The sequence below is a fragment of the Dermatophagoides farinae genome, chromosome 6 (assembly GCF_024713945.1).
Source record: "Dermatophagoides farinae isolate YC_2012a chromosome 6, ASM2471394v1, whole genome shotgun sequence".
NCBI lineage: Eukaryota > Metazoa > Arthropoda > Arachnida > Sarcoptiformes > Pyroglyphidae > Dermatophagoides > Dermatophagoides farinae.
The window spans coordinates 1,196,565-1,212,310 of NC_134682.1; the positions used below are offsets into that span (position 1 = coordinate 1,196,565).

A 15,746-nucleotide genomic window follows, 5' to 3' on the forward strand; every position below is an offset into this window, starting at 1 on the left:
TGTTGTTGTATTCGAATATATTTTCAATAATGAATCCTGTTGTGTAGAAATGGGCGACACACAAACACAGGATGTGTGTGAGTGTGTGTGTTTATAGCCGCAAACAACATGCATAACAGGATTTCTTCGTATACGCTCCAATTATATATTCAAATTGAATAATTTGATTGACAACAACAAACAAACAAACAAACAAATGATGAAGAAGATTCATCATGATGATGATGTTAACATTGTGACAGTTTTTTTTTTTTTTTGAATCGAAATAAATCAAAAAATCGACAACCATTCTATTTTGTCTATGTGTCAGTGTCAATGTGATATCTCATTTATCATTCATTCATTCATCACTCATTAATCCTTCATACGGTGACAGTGACATAATTATCATCATCATATTGAGATAATGAGATTAGTGCAAGATTTTGTAGTTTAAATTTTTTTTTTTTTTTTTAATTAAAAATAGAAAGTTGCAAGTCCATCCAATTTTCTATAAATAAAATTCAACCATCACACACACACACATACACATATGACATGACAATAATTCGAACGTGATTATTTTAATTACCAAAAAACAAAAAACAAAACAAAAAAAAAACATTCGTAAATTGCTTGCATTGTTTTGTTTTTGGTTGTGACCCAAACGTTTCGTGTATAATGATGATGATGATGATGATGATAATGATAATGGTGTACAATAGAGTTGGTCATCATTGCAGTAATTTTTTTTTCTTTCAAAATGTCAACCATAATATAATCAGATTAAAGAAGATGAAAATGGTCATTTGTGTTTGTTGACCTATAAACAACAACGACAACTTATAAACTTGTTACTTGTTTTTTGACCAGAAAAAAAAATACAATCAAATTACCTCATCATCATATATGTGTACATCATGATTATGGTTGAAATTCAATTTTCAACTTTCCACCATTTGTAACAAGTTTTTTTTTGCAATAAATTTGTGACAAGTGACAAGGACAATTATCACCTGTGGCCAATTCATTTTTGATCCAAAAATCAGCCTTATTCGGATGGTTGTATGGTGAAATTTTTTTTCGAATGTTCACCTGTGTCTGTGTGTGGTTGATAATGTCAATCATTAATAATTGAATCAATTTTTTTGTTGTTGTTGTTTAAAATTTAGAAATGATGACCGTCACCTATTTTTTTGCATCGTTTGATTTAATGGTATGTTTTTTTGTTGTTGTTGTTTAAGGGTGCGGATGCTAAATTACAATGGTTAAATGGCAAATGGTAAACCGATTTGTTCCGATAATGTGATTGTGATGGCAATAAAAGAATCCATTCAATATTCAATATTTATGGTGATGATGACGATTTTTTGTTGTTGTTGTTGTTGTCAAAATCAAAATGTCATTTTTTGGGAAATGAACAAAACACAAGCAACAGGCAGCCAGCCAGGCAGGCGTGTCCACATTGTATTTTTTTATTTTTTTTTTACATTAACATAGAACCACAAACAAACATCCAGAGACCAAAACCCTACAAAAAAAAAAATTGAACGGAAAATGGTTTTTTCATGGTTCTATGGATAATGTTTTTTTTTTACGCGCGCAACCTAGTCCTAGCTCGCTCTCTCATACACATTCTCTTTTTTTCCTGGTAAGCTAAATACAGCTAGACCAACTGTTTCTCTCTCTCTCTTTCTCTATCTCATTCGATAAGATGAAAAAAAAGCAATGAAACCGATGAAAGTTTTTTATTTTTATTTTTAGTCAAACTGTCGACAAATATAAAATAAAAAATGACGATAGTCATCAACAACATCATCATACATAAGTGGGATATATATATATATTCGAATGTTCAAATTTCAGCTGCTCCCACGGTATTATAAACTTGGCAAAAGTGTTTCTGGTCTTTTGGTCTCTCACTCTCTGTGTGTGTGTGTGCGTCCTGTTTATGCTTATGTATCGTCGTCTCTTTCAATTTCAAAAAAAAAAAAAAAAAAAAAAAATAACGACAAACCATGATGATGATGATGATGAAGATCAAATCCAATGGCGCGCAATGTGTGTGTGTGTGTGTGTATGATGGAAACAAACAAGATTCAATATGCATCAAGAAGACCATTATCATCATCATCATCATCATCAATGCCCGTTTACCAACAACATTTATATAGTTGATGGCCGTCTGTTCACATCAAACATTTCTATGTGTGTGTGTGTACAAAAGTTTCGAAGTTTTTTCTCAATCCATCCATCCACCAATTTCATTCATTCATTAATTGAACAACCATTCGTATGGAACGAAATGAAATGAAATGAAAATGTTCAGTTTTAAAATGGCATGGTAACGTGTGTGTTTAACGTGAAAAAAAACCTAACCGATTTTATAATCCAGTTCACATAACCAATGAATCAACGAATCAAAACGGTAAATAAAAAAAAAAAAAAATTATCAAACATTAACCACCACCAGTAACCTTAATTCTGGCTGTAGTGTGCACGTCTATTGCAACTTGTATAGGTAACCAGACGAGAAAAAAAAACGTTCGAATCTATTTTACATGTAATGATGATGTACATTGATGAGAAAAATTACGCGCCATTTCATCGTTGATTTTAGTGAAAAAAACAAACGAAAAATGAACAATGGCCTCATTTGATTAACTTTATTTTTTTTATTTTTTTTTTTGACCATTATCATCAATATCGATCAATAGTTGTGTCCATTGAACATCGTTGATCATCATCAATGGCCATTGTTTTTTGGATCGATTGTCTTTGTGTGTGTGTGTGTGTGTGTGTGTGCAGGTATTACATATGAAATAATGAAAAATGAACTGAATCAAATTTCGATGATCAACAACAACAACAAAGCAGCAAAGAAAACTAGCTCCGTCATCGTTATTCAACAACATATGTATAGTTGATGATGGTGGCCAGGCCACCTACTTGAATAAATCAATTTTTTTCTTCTTTTTTCTCAACAAAAATCAACATCAAAACAAATCATCATCATCATCATCGAAAATTGTCATTGAAAATGTATATGTGAATCATACATCTGTATATGTGTTGAGTTCAATTCACATCATCATCATCATCATAACTACCTGAATTCATTCACAAAGATCTGTCTGATGAAAGTGATTTTTGTTTTTGATTTACACAAATCAATCGCTATATCTATATCTCGTAGTCATCATCATCATCACAACCGACAAATAACATACACACTCCATGGTCACCACCACCACCACCACCATCAACAACAACAAAATTGTTCCGTCATCGATGAAATAATAAACACGAAACATTTCCATTTTTTTTGTGTTTATTGAAAGAAACAAAAAATTGGTTACGATAATAATCGATTTGATCAACAAAGCAAGCAACAAAGCAAAAAAATCAAATCACCACACAGCATATATAATAACACAATGAACAAATCCATAGAAAAAGATCAAAATTCATTCAAACCATAATCGATCATGGTGAAAATCCATCGTTGAAAAAAAAAATTTTCCACATTTTTTTTCGTAGATAAATTGTATCGATTTTTTTCTTGGAAGAAAGAAAGAGGAAGTGATCCAACTGTTGAATGAAAAAAAAATATTTGGCAACAACAACAGCGCACAGTTTTTTTTGGATCAACATGCAAGATTTTCTTTCCAATTGATGGATCATCATCATCATCATTGGTGGTAAGTGGTGTTTAAATTTTTGTTTGTTTTTTTTGAAAGAAAAAAAATTTTTTTTTATTCATTTTTGCATCATCTTGTAAATTCATTTTGGCCAACATTATTTCACCCAATGATTGTTGTTGTTGGTTGATTGAAATTTTTATTCTCCCAATGTTGTAGAAAAGCCAGTTTATTTTACTCTATGTAAACACACACACACGGACACACAATCAATGTCTGTTTTTTTTACGTTGATTTTTTTTTATTTATTTTCATTTTCACCATCACCACCACCATCATCATCATCATCATGGTGTGATGGGTAAACAACTTTCGTAGAAAAAAAAAGAAATTACAAAAATTAAACATTCCTTTCGTTACCGAATTGCCATTGACCTTCGTTCGTTCGTTCGTTCATCGTTTGTTTGTATTTAAACATCGTTGTCGGTTTTTTTTTGCATCCAATACGATTGTCTGTGTTGATCGGTATCATCATCATTCCAAGTAATAAGTTCCTTTTTTTCCACACATTAATTTTTGGCCATTTTTTTTGTTGGTCAGTCTCGTTATTATTATTATTCACATAAATCTTTTATTAGAGTAGAGAACAAAATAATTTTTTTTTTCAACAAAACTCCAATGTTTTGGTCAATGAATGAATGAATGTTTTTATCGGAATTTTTTCTTCTTCTGATCAAGACTTGTGATGACCAGAATCATCATAGATATAGATTGCATTGCACACACACACACCAGACAAACAACAACAAAAAAAAAATCAAATCGAAACTTTTCGCATTGAGAAAATTAATGTACAAATTGAAATGATAATGATGATGATCATTATTTTTTTGTCCATACTGAATCGTTTATAATTTGAAATGGGGGAGAAAAGAAAACCGGAACAAAAAAATTGTTTTTATTAAAGCCAAACACAAAAGAAAAGATTCTAGATTACGAATAATCGGATTATTATCATCAAAAAAAAAAAAAAAATCTAAATCAAATGAATGATAAATGAGCATTCTCAAAGACAATCATTGATTTACTTTGTTGGCTAATAATAATGGTTGACCAAAAGAAAGAAAAACTTTTTCCTCTTTGCTTCGAAAGTTTGATTTTGTTTTTGGAAAAATTGAAATTTATGAATGAATTAATGAACGAAACAAACAAACAAAGTCCTGACCTATTAGATGGATAAACAAAAAAAAAACTTTTCAAATGTCACCATCATCTTCGTTGTGAAACAAAACAAAACAAAATACAAAAAAAAACAGATGGAAAACATTCCGTTTTTTTTTTGTTTCTCCCTCATGGTTTAAATTCGTAGACATTTCCATTCTCATTATCATCTCATTGTCGTCGTTGTCGTTGTCGTCGTTTTCATTTTTGTCATCATCATAATCATTTTCACATAATCTTCATTGTTTCTTTTTTTTCCATATGATGGTTGGTATTGTGTTTAAGTCTGAATTTGCTTATTATTATGTTTCAATTGTCATTCTGATGGAATTTCCCGTGTGTGTGTGTGTGTGTGTGTGTGATGTATTCTTTTTAATTAAATCCTTTTCCTTTTGTTTTTTTTTGTTTAGAAAATTTAAACTGTCCATAACTGCTATTGTTATTTCCAAAAACAAAAAAAAAAGAAATGGCAAAAGGAAATCGTACAACGGTTAATATTGATCAAACATTTCTGACGACTAAACATCCGTTTCATGAATCATCATCATCATCTTCGTCTAGTCATCATCCTCATCATAATGCACAAAATCAAATTATCACTTCCGGTAAATATAAGAATAATAAACGATACCGATTTGATGATATTGAACAATCAATTGTTGCTGGTGGTGTCGATGATCTTATTGGTGAACCGTATTCACAACAACAGGATTCAACAACATTGATGGCAAATAAATTATTATCGGTCAGTTCATTGCCAGTACGAAATGGCATCAACTATAGTAGTATGAATGGAACATTTCGAAAATATCAAAGCGATCTGCAGCCAGTTAAAATGACCGTAACAAAAACAACAACACCACTACAATTGTCAACTAATAAGCAACCAGCAATAATATCATCATCATCATTGAATGAATCTCCACAATCCGGTAAATCAACAACGACGACACTTGTTGTACCAACATCAACATCAACATCAACATCACATGTTCAAATGACTTCAGGGCAAATTTCGAATACATCAACATCGAATCAGACCGCCACAACATCGATATCATTACCATCGGTATCAGCTCAAGTTGGACAACAACAACGTGGACAAAATCATCATGGACAAAATTATCTAAAAAATATTTCTTTAGCAATGATGATGCCAAATAACCTGGCTGGTAATCAACAACAACAACAACAACATAAACTTCATAATCAACCACAACAAAATAAAAATAAACAACAACAACAACAACCATTGCTTAATAGTTTATCAATGTTGGAATCATCATCATCAACTTTACATCAACAGCAACAACAACAACAACAGCATCAACCAACGGTAACTAGTCAACAAATGCTTAATAATAATAACGGAAGTCATCATTTTCATCGCCATCATCATCAACCTCATAATCATCAAATGCATCATCATTCACAACATCAATATTACGAATCATCACCAATAATGTTGGACAATGATGATGATGATAATCATATTCATTCGAAATCCAATCCAAATTATAATCAATTATCACCATCATCAATATTTTGTGTTGGAAATTCATATCGTTTGAATGGTATTGGTGAATTATTAGCATCACTAGCACTAATGTGTATACTGTCATTATTAATGGCATTTCTTGCATTATCATTTATTCAAAGATCATATTCAATTTCACAATTATCAGCAAATAATGTAATACTGCCAAATGAACAGCCGATTAATGTATATAATAATAATTCAAAACAATCAAGATTCTTTCATACCAACACCAATGTCAATACAAATGGTAATGGACAATTTAATCAAAAAATTGTTGCCAATGCTAAAGAATATATAAAAGTATTTCAAATATCAATATCATTAAGCACATTGACCATTGCATTGGATCTTTGTTGTTTATTCGTATGTTGTATACAATTTTTATCCATTATTAAATTATTGAAAACACCGTTTGGAGTTCGAAGGTTAGTGTTTTGTTTCTGTTTAATCATCATCAGTCAATAAACTCATTTTTTTTTTGTTTTTTTTTTGCATACACACACATAGGTCATTTGAATTTATTAAGAAAACATCACATATACGAATCATTTCGATTGGAGCTTTTCTAGTTTCAATACCAATCTTTTTTACTGGTAAGTTTAATAATAAAAAAAAACTTTCTGGCAATTGTTTCTAATTGTGTTTTTGTTTTTTTTTTCATCAGGTATAATCCTTTATACGTTTGTCAATTTTGATGAAATACCAGCATTAATAACATCGATTATAATTGGAATTGGAATTATATTCTGTGGTGTTGCTTCAGTTCAAAATGTTTATCTATGGCAGGTATGATTTTCGAGTTTTTTTAAATAATCATTTAAATCTGTTTACATATTTTTTTTTATTTTGATTACCACATATATAGTGGGAAAAAACTAAAGCCAGTCAAGAGATGCAACAATTTCATCAACAACAACAACAGCGAAATCTTCAACAACAACAACAACAATCATCATCATTTGTTTATGGAAATGGACAGATAAACAATAACAATACAATCAATAATAATAATACATTATCATCAATATATCAGCCTGCTGAATTATCGACATTAGTCTGATGATTTATATTTTGTTTTCATTTGAAACCAAAACTAAATTTAGTCATTGTTGTTGTTTTGAAAATTGAATTCCAAAGAATTTAATGACTATTAATGTTTTATTTCCTCTTATCACTACTACATACGTATTACAACACACACACAGTTTTCATTTTTTTTTTTTAATTTTAATGAAATTATTCTTTACTTTCTATATCAAAATCAATATTTTTAAATTAAAAAAAAAATCATTGTTTATTTTTTGTATTTGTATCATCTCAATTCATTATTATTACAAATATTTATTTACACAAAATACACATTACAAGTGTGTGTGTGTGTGTGTGCGTGGGTGGGTGTGTGTTTTTTTTTCTCTTGAAAAAAGATTTTTTTTTTTTTGGTCCGGAATGAGGAAATTTTAAAATAAATCGGTGGATTAGTGATGACATTTATTCAGATTGTAGATATGCAATATAGCAATATTCAGAGAACCAACGATTTAGAAGAATAAACAAATGTCGTAAACATACACGATCCATACACTACACTTTTTTGTTTCGGTAACCAGAATTGAAATCAACACTAATTTTTTTTTTTTGCATTGTCAAATTATTATTATTATTATTCAAGTTAAATTAGTTTACTGAATAAAATTGGAAAAAAAATCATGTTGGCATGTCATATATAGAAGCACATATATCATCGGAATTTTCTTAACACAATAATGATGGAGAAATGAAACAAAAAAAAAAATTCATTCTGATTGGTGGGTGTGTAAACAATAATTGTCATTTGTTTGTTGTCAATAATAATAATAATTCAATTATTAAGTTAGAAAAATAGTAAGCAAATAAAATATTCCTATTGATGATTATAATTATCATTATTCGGTTTGTGGTCACAACAAAATTGTACCTGTGTGTGTGTGTGTGTGTGTGTGCTACTGAAGAATTAAAAATTTATAGTACAACAATCAATGAATGATGATGACAAACAAACAAGAAAAAAAATTACAAAAAAAAAATCTTGAAACAGAATAATTTTACATGATGATGATGATGATGAATGATTATCGCAAATATAATGATGAAAAATATATTTACAAAGTAGTGAAGCGAAACGAAAAAAAATCGATTCCAATCAGATAGAGAGAGAAAATTCCAAAAAAAAAACATTCATTCATTCACTACATAAATGAATGAATGAATGATGATTCGATTAGTTGTGTGTTAATGAATGTATTCCATGTAAATTAATATGGTTTGTGTGTGTGTGTGTGTGTGTGTGCGCGCGATTATTAATTATTTATTATTAATGAAATATACAGCAAAAAAAAAATCACAAAAGTGAAAAAATCTGAATAATGAAGACGATGAAGGAAGTGTGTTAATGATGATGATGATGATGATGGTGGTGTTATCGATCGATTGATACAGTAATAGTGTTGTTGTGAATGAGGAATATGAATACAAAAATATTCACAGAATAGAAATAAAATCTATCAAAAGGCCTGATGATTATTACAAATGTTGTAGATAACACACACACACACACACACGCAGGACGATTATGTAATTCCGGCAGCCCGATGGTCGTCATTATATTCTCTTATTGAATATACAATAAATGATGTGAAAAGATCCTCAAGGCCAATATAATCCAAAAATTTGTGTCATTACACAAATGTTCGATAGGAAAAAAGATAGACGTTCGAAATATCAATTAGCTCATAATCAAAATTTATGTGAATGAATGATGATCGATTTGTTGTTGTTGTTGTTGCGGCAAAAACATTATCGTTATTTAGGTGTGAATTGATGAACAGTATTCGCAGGTACCGTATGATTGACCATCATTGCTATGGCAAAATCAAGTTTCATTATTAGCCAAAAAAAAAAAAAAAAATAAAAAAATTTCTCTACTTACCACTGTATGGATCGAATATTGGATAACCAATGGCCGATGTATGTAATGAATGTCTAGGAGGCAACGTTGGTGGTGGCGGTGGTGGTGGATGCATCGAATGATGAATATGACCACGTTCAGGTCCTGGAGGTATCGATGATGATGAATGAGGAATAGGTGGAACACCGGTTAAATGATTGTTTGTTGTATTAGAAAGGAATTCAGATGATTTGTTTGGCGATGATTTATGATAAATTGATGTTGTTGATGGTGTTGTTGATAATGATGATAATGATGACAAAGGCAATGATGATGATGATGGAACACATATGGAGCTCGATGCGATTGTTGAAAATATCTTTGGATTGTGACTATTGAATGGTAATGATGCTGCTGATGATAATGAATAGCTTAGCTTGTTAGATGTCGGTGATGAATGAGGCGGTAATGTTGATGCTGTAGAAGACGAAATTGTTGAATTTCTTGACACGTTCGGACCACTGGCGGACATACCCGGAATACCATCCAATGGATTCAATGGATGTGATGGAAATCTCATTTGTGAATGTAAAAATGGTGATGAACCAGATGGTGGTGGACCGTAAGGTGGTCCCATTACAACAGGATTCATGGGATTATGACCAACACCACCACGAAACATTGCATCGAATGGTGACGGAGCACCGAATGATGGTGGCAAAAATGATGGACTATAATAATAACCATTGTTGATTGGTGGTGGTCCAGTGCTTTCCATTGTTGGTTTCATTCCTTCATCATGTTTATTTGTTTTGTTGGATGTTAAATCTTTCGTTGATTGCTGACTATGTTGACTAATACCATCATCTTTATGATCTTTAGATTTACTAATTTTCATTTGAGGTGATGAATATTTTCCAACTTTATCTTTCAATTTACTTTCAACATCAAATGGTGAAAATTTCGGCTGTTGAGATGGTTGAGGCAACGGTTGTGTTGAGAGTGATGATGGAGGTTTCGGTAAATGTTCATTGTTACCGTATGTATTAACATTACTACCTGGTTGTTGTTGTTGTTGTTGATCAAATGTATATTGTATTCGATTCTTTAGATTCTGAAGTTCAGCAATTGCAGAACCAGGTGCACCACTTGTAATCATATCTTTAGAATCACTGTCTGTGGATTTATTGTTTCCACAATCATTGTTATTAGATGATGATCCCACGAATCCACGACCAGTAGAAGAATATAAAGGTGAATATGGAGAAAATGGTTGACGAGAATCAGACGTGATTGAATTATCGTTATCTTCTTTATTGTTGAGATCATTGTTATTGGATTTTTGTTCAGAAGAATCAGTTTGATGATTCTGTGGAATTAGGAATTGAGATTTATTGAAAAAGTGATGTGGTAATGATGGTGACGGTGCCAAGTTAGAATTTCCATCACCAAGCGGATTGAATTGATTAGATGGAGTCTTTTTGGTTCCATTTGTATCGGTGGTTAAATCCTGGCTTTTTGGTACAGTTTTAGTTTCTGAGGAAGTTGAATTAGTGGAAACAACAACACCAGCGCCAGCACTGCCACTGCCGCTACCACTGTCATTATTATTACTACTGTTATCGTCAGAAATATCCGAATATGCCGGACTAGCAACGGGTTTTTCATCAACCATTTCACAATTGTTGTTCTTCACAAGATCACTGTCACTGGCAAGATCACTTTGATCAATATTCGTTGAATCAATAGAATCTGTAACATTTTTTTGTTGAGATGGTGATAAAGCCGAATAGGACGATTTATTACAATCATCGACTAGTGTCGTATCATTGTTGGCACCATTTTTCTTTTTCAATTCTAATGATTGAGGAGTATTCAACGGATCGGGTATTTCATTTTGTTGTGAATCAGATTTCTTTATCGGTGAATCAGATTCATTATTATCACTGTCGGAAACATCACCACTTTTGACTGGTGTTGTTTCACTTGTGTTCATAGTTGGATTATTATTGGCTTGAGATTCAGAAAATTCTTGAGTATCACTAACGTTGAAAGTACTGCCAAAATGAGCATGTGATTGATGATACTTAAGGCCATTAATATGACGATATTTTTTCGAACAATTCGGTTCCGGACATTCGATCAATGCCGGTGAATTCGGTTGTCCAGAATCGCAATTAGTGTTTAAAATTTTATTTCGCTTTCCATTTCCACTAATATTCGTATTATCATCACCAATAGCTAAATCTAATTCGCTTGGTCGACCTTTACGTTTGTTGCCTGATGATGATGATGATGATGATGATATTGAAGAATTTATTGCCGAATCACTTTTGGCCGGACTTGAAGGAACGTAACCCGAATTTGCTGTACGACGACCTTTTCCATTTCGAAGTTTACTGGTAACCGATCGTGTATCAATAGAATTTTCTGCAATAAAATTATTTCGGGCCCGTTTTCCACGAGTATTTTTCAATGATTTCGATTCAATATCACTGGTAGGTGATTCACAAAATCTTGGTGGTGCCCAATCATGTTTAGTACAATCCAACAAGGTTCCAACATAGGTTTTACCACGCCAAGTGATATTCACAACCAAAACACCTAAAAGAAACAAATGAAATTCTAATAATCAAAAGAAAATAGTTGAGAATTTTTTTTCAAATACCATTTTCTGTTTCTTGCCAAACAATTCCTTCAAGCGTAACACTGGTACCAGGTTCACATGGTCCAAGACAATCTGGTTCAGTAATCGTTGCAATACTGGTCATAGTACCAGAATCCATTCGATCAGCAATATTTTCATCAACCTGAAACATGCAATAAAAAAAAACATTTTTATAAATTTCAACGAGAATAAATCCATTGGAATAAACCTTTTCATTTGTTCGTTGAATTGGATTAATCACAGTTGAATTTGTAAATTTATTAAGCGTTGTTGATCCAGATGACGATGATGATGATGCATTCACATTAGATGATGATGATGATGATGATGATGACGAAGATGAAGACGACGATGATGATGATGCTATATGATTAATGATGAAAACAAAGAAAAAAACAAACAAAATTAGACTTTATATGGAAAGAAATTTTTTTCACTTCAATCAAACCTAATAATTCATCATTATTTTGATCATTTAATGTCGAATGTTGTTGTTGATGTTGAACCGGATTATTATTGTTGTTATTATTAGCTGTCATCAAATTATTATTGGTGATGTTGGTAGTGGTTGTACTATTAATTTTATCTCGATTTAACTTATTATTATTATTATTATTTTCTTTATGTGAATGATGATGATGATGATGGTGATGGTGGTGATGATGATGATCTTTTTTGTCACGATGACCACTATTTTTATTTTTACTTGACAAACAAGACGACTTGGAATCTAATGTTGATCCAGAACAATTAGCAATTGTTGATGATGATGATGATGATGAGCCAGTATTCGAATTCATTGTCGTTATTATATTATCATCATTATTATTATTTTTATTAGTTAATGATTCACCAACATCTTTTTTATTGTTATTGATCACAGAATTATTATGATGATGATTTGAATCAATAATATTCTTCACTGTTGTCGTTGTCATAGTTGTTGATGAATTATTTGATAAACTATTTGAAGAGATATGTGATGAAGATGTTTGATGAGAATTTATTTGCTGCTCAATAATAGCTGCCGATGACGAATTAATTGATGATGAATATGAAGATTTTGAACCGGCACCAATATTTGTTGTCATCGAAGGTGATGATGAAGTAACAGAAGCCATCGATAATGATGATGATGACGATGATGATGATGATGGTGCAGATGATGAAGCAGTTGACGTATCTGATGAAACAATTTCGTGATTAATTTCAGAAATTTTACCACCAATATTTTTTCTTTTTATTTTCATTTTAAGACTTTTGGCATGTTGTTGTTGTTGTTGATGATGATCAATCAACGTAGTAGCAGTTAATGCTACCGATGATGCAGATGATAATGAATTGAGGCTTTTATTAGTTAAGGATAATGCAGGCGTTGTTGTTGTTGTTGTTGTAGTTGGTGTTGCCGTTGTTGTTGTTGTTGTTGAAGATCCTATCGCTAATACTGATGATGAAGAGGTGTTATTGGTCAATGTTGAATAATTATTACTACCGATATTATTCTTATTATTATTATGACTATTTGTAATAACATTCAATGATGATGATGATGAGGATACCGATGTTGGCGTAGTGGATGATGACGATGATGATGATGTAGATGAATGACGATTCATGTGGCCGTTATTATTGCTATTGATGCTTGTATTTAAATTATTGGAATTTATGGAATTAACTATAATCGATTTTGATGATGATGATGACCCATTGATTGTTGTTTGATTCGATTTATTACCACCACCACCACCACAACCACTATTATTACTATTACTAGTACTACTACTACTAATACTATTTCCGGAACTTTGTTTCGATGAAATTCCAGATGATGAAGACGAAGACGAAGACAACGAAGACGAAGTCGATGATGATGTCGATGATTTTAATGATCCTAAACGATTCAATTTAAAATTGGAAGACATTCCACACGATGATGATGATTTAATAGATTTATTATTATTATTATTATTAATTTTATTACGATTTTTTAACGATGAAGATTGTTTATTATTATTATTATTATCACCTTCACTAGGTGTTAAAGTTGTTGTTGTTGTTTGCCTTTCAATATCAGCATCTAAATCGATAATTAAATCTCCAATACTAATATCCCATTCATTATAATCATCATCAAAATTATTATTATTATTATTATTGCTAGATTCGGAAGATGGTTGCTTTTTTTGATTTGTTGTTGTTGTTGATGATGATGATTGTGATAACGATGCTGCTGCTGCTGCTGGTGATGATGATGATGAATTTGAAACAATTAAAGATGATTGTTGAGATTTATTATTAATATTTTGTAAATGATCTGAATTATCAGCTTTTTGATGATTATGATTATGACGATGACGATGATGATGATGATGATTTTCGACAAGTTCCACCTTATGATGGTGGTCCTCAATATCGGCCAATTGAATCTTCTCTTTCATTGATACGGATATTAATAATAATTTTATTATTGACGACAATTATTGTCATCGACGTTTTTTTTATCGTCGTTGGCCAATAATAATAATAATGAAAATATTGAATATTAGGAAAAAAATATCTCTTGTTATCGGTAATCATCGAGACGATATTTTTTTTTTTTTTTTTTGGCATATACAATATTTAATAATAAAAAAAAAATTGACAAAATAATTGATCAACACACACACACACAATCGATGATTGGATTTAGAAAGAGATCAAAAAAAAAATTGGGTTGAAATAGATTCGAATCCACATAAACACAAAATTGAAATTGTGAAATTATTTAAAATTCATTGATTGATTATCCACACAACAGACACAGTATACAGACAAAAAGTACCGAAAAAAAAATCATTTATTTTTTCTTGGATCGAAATTGCAACAGAAAAAAAACCAAAAACTAAATCAACATCATCGACAACATCATCATCATCATCATCAAACAACAACAACAACAAATAGCTAGGTGTGTGTGTGTGTGTGTGAGTCTAGTTTTTTTTTTGTCCCTGTAATATGTTTGTTGTATATCTTCTCTATGGCTTACTGTGTGTTGTATTTTGGCTGGCTGGCTGGATGGCTGGTTGGTTGGTTGGTTGGTTGGTTAGTTGGTTGGATCCCGAAAGTTTTTTTTTGTGTTTGTATAAATGGTGTGAGTATCATCCAAAAAAAAAAAAAAAAAAAACTTCGGTATAGAAACTCTTGGCCACCAAAAAAAAAAAAAAAACATTCACTCATTGCATTCACTTTGCTCACAAACACACACACACACAACTTGAATTCGAAGATGAACAACAACAACAACAACAAGCAAAGAAGACGACGACAACGACGACGACGAAAACGAGCCGAAGATGATGATGATGGAAACAAGCAAAACTGAGAAAGAGAGAGAGAGAGCGGAAAAAAATACAGTCATCACTCCTCTATTACACATCGATCGATGAATATTATGTCATCACATTTTTTTTTTACATTTTCTGTTGATCATCGTTGTCTTCCGATTAGAAACACATTGTGGTGTGTGTGTGTGTGTGTGTGTTTCATCGTTTTTTTTTCAATTCAAAAAGTGATTGATTTTTTTTTCTTCTTCTTCTTCTTCTTTTACCACTTTATTATGTCAAAATGTGTAAAATAAAAACAAAATGAATTTTTTTCCATCCATTCATTCATTCATTCATTTTCTTGGAAATTGTTCAAACGAAAAAAAAAATGATGATGATGGAACAATAAATGATGTGTGTATCTTTAGATCAGAATCATCAGAATGGAGACAGAATATATATCCCACTAGAA

General features: G+C 31.2%; 2 protein-coding genes across 6 annotated transcripts; one reads left to right on the forward strand and one right to left on the reverse strand.

Annotated features, from left to right (window-relative positions):
* The first annotated feature begins 112 nt into the window (after positions 1–112).
* LOC124493600 (uncharacterized) lies at positions 113–7,678 on the forward strand. Of its 3 annotated transcripts, XM_075731723.1 has the most exons (7): positions 659–1,195; positions 1,744–2,407; positions 2,474–3,680; positions 5,252–6,806; positions 6,889–6,974; positions 7,046–7,167; positions 7,247–7,678. In XM_075731723.1, exons 4-7 carry the CDS (start codon positions 5,308–5,310, stop codon positions 7,439–7,441), a joined length of 1,902 nt encoding a protein of 633 aa, XP_075587838.1. In that variant the 5' UTR covers positions 659–1,195; positions 1,744–2,407; positions 2,474–3,680; positions 5,252–5,307; the 3' UTR covers positions 7,442–7,678. The 3 variants fall into 3 exon arrangements, with proteins under 3 accessions (XP_075587836.1, XP_075587838.1, XP_075587837.1); XM_075731721.1 differs by having other exon boundaries at positions 113–1,195; positions 2,154–3,680; XM_075731722.1 differs by having other exon boundaries at positions 1,744–3,680.
* LOC124493601 (uncharacterized) lies at positions 7,662–15,746 on the reverse strand. 3 transcript variants are annotated; one of them, XM_075731706.1, is made up of 5 exons: positions 13,954–15,746; positions 12,421–13,863; positions 11,973–12,335; positions 9,347–11,908; positions 7,662–9,278 (listed from the first exon to the last, which is right to left on the reverse strand). In XM_075731706.1, exons 1-5 carry the CDS (start codon positions 14,408–14,410, stop codon positions 9,220–9,222), a joined length of 4,884 nt encoding a protein of 1,627 aa, XP_075587821.1. In that variant the 5' UTR covers positions 14,411–15,746; the 3' UTR covers positions 7,662–9,219. The 3 variants fall into 3 exon arrangements, with proteins under 3 accessions (XP_075587821.1, XP_075587820.1, XP_075587819.1); XM_075731705.1 differs by having other exon boundaries at positions 11,973–12,114; positions 12,181–12,335; positions 12,421–15,745; XM_075731704.1 differs by having other exon boundaries at positions 12,421–15,746.

What these genes read in the sequence shown, in the direction of transcription:
- LOC124493600 (XM_075731721.1), top strand. Translation starts at nt 5,308, where the DNA reads ATGGCAAAAGGAAATCGTACAACGGTTAATATTGATCAAACATTTCTG. An exon ending in ACACCGTTTGGAGTTCGAAG is followed by an intron (nt 6,807 to 6,888) that starts GTTAGTGTTTTG and finishes ACACACACATAG; the next exon opens with GTCATTTGAATTTATTAAGA. An exon ending in AAAATGTTTATCTATGGCAG is followed by an intron (nt 7,168 to 7,246) that starts GTATGATTTTCG and finishes CCACATATATAG; the next exon opens with TGGGAAAAAACTAAAGCCAG.
- LOC124493601 (XM_075731704.1), bottom strand. Translation starts at nt 14,410, where the DNA reads ATGAAAGAGAAGATTCAATTGGCCGATATTGAGGACCACCATCATAAG. An exon ending in TTGGCAAGAAACAGAAAATG is followed by an intron (nt 11,909 to 11,972) that starts GTATTTGAAAAA and finishes TGTTTCTTTTAG; the next exon opens with GTGTTTTGGTTGTGAATATC. An exon ending in AATATTCGATCCATACAGTG is followed by an intron (nt 9,279 to 9,346) that starts GTAAGTAGAGAA and finishes ATTTTGCCATAG; the next exon opens with CAATGATGGTCAATCATACG.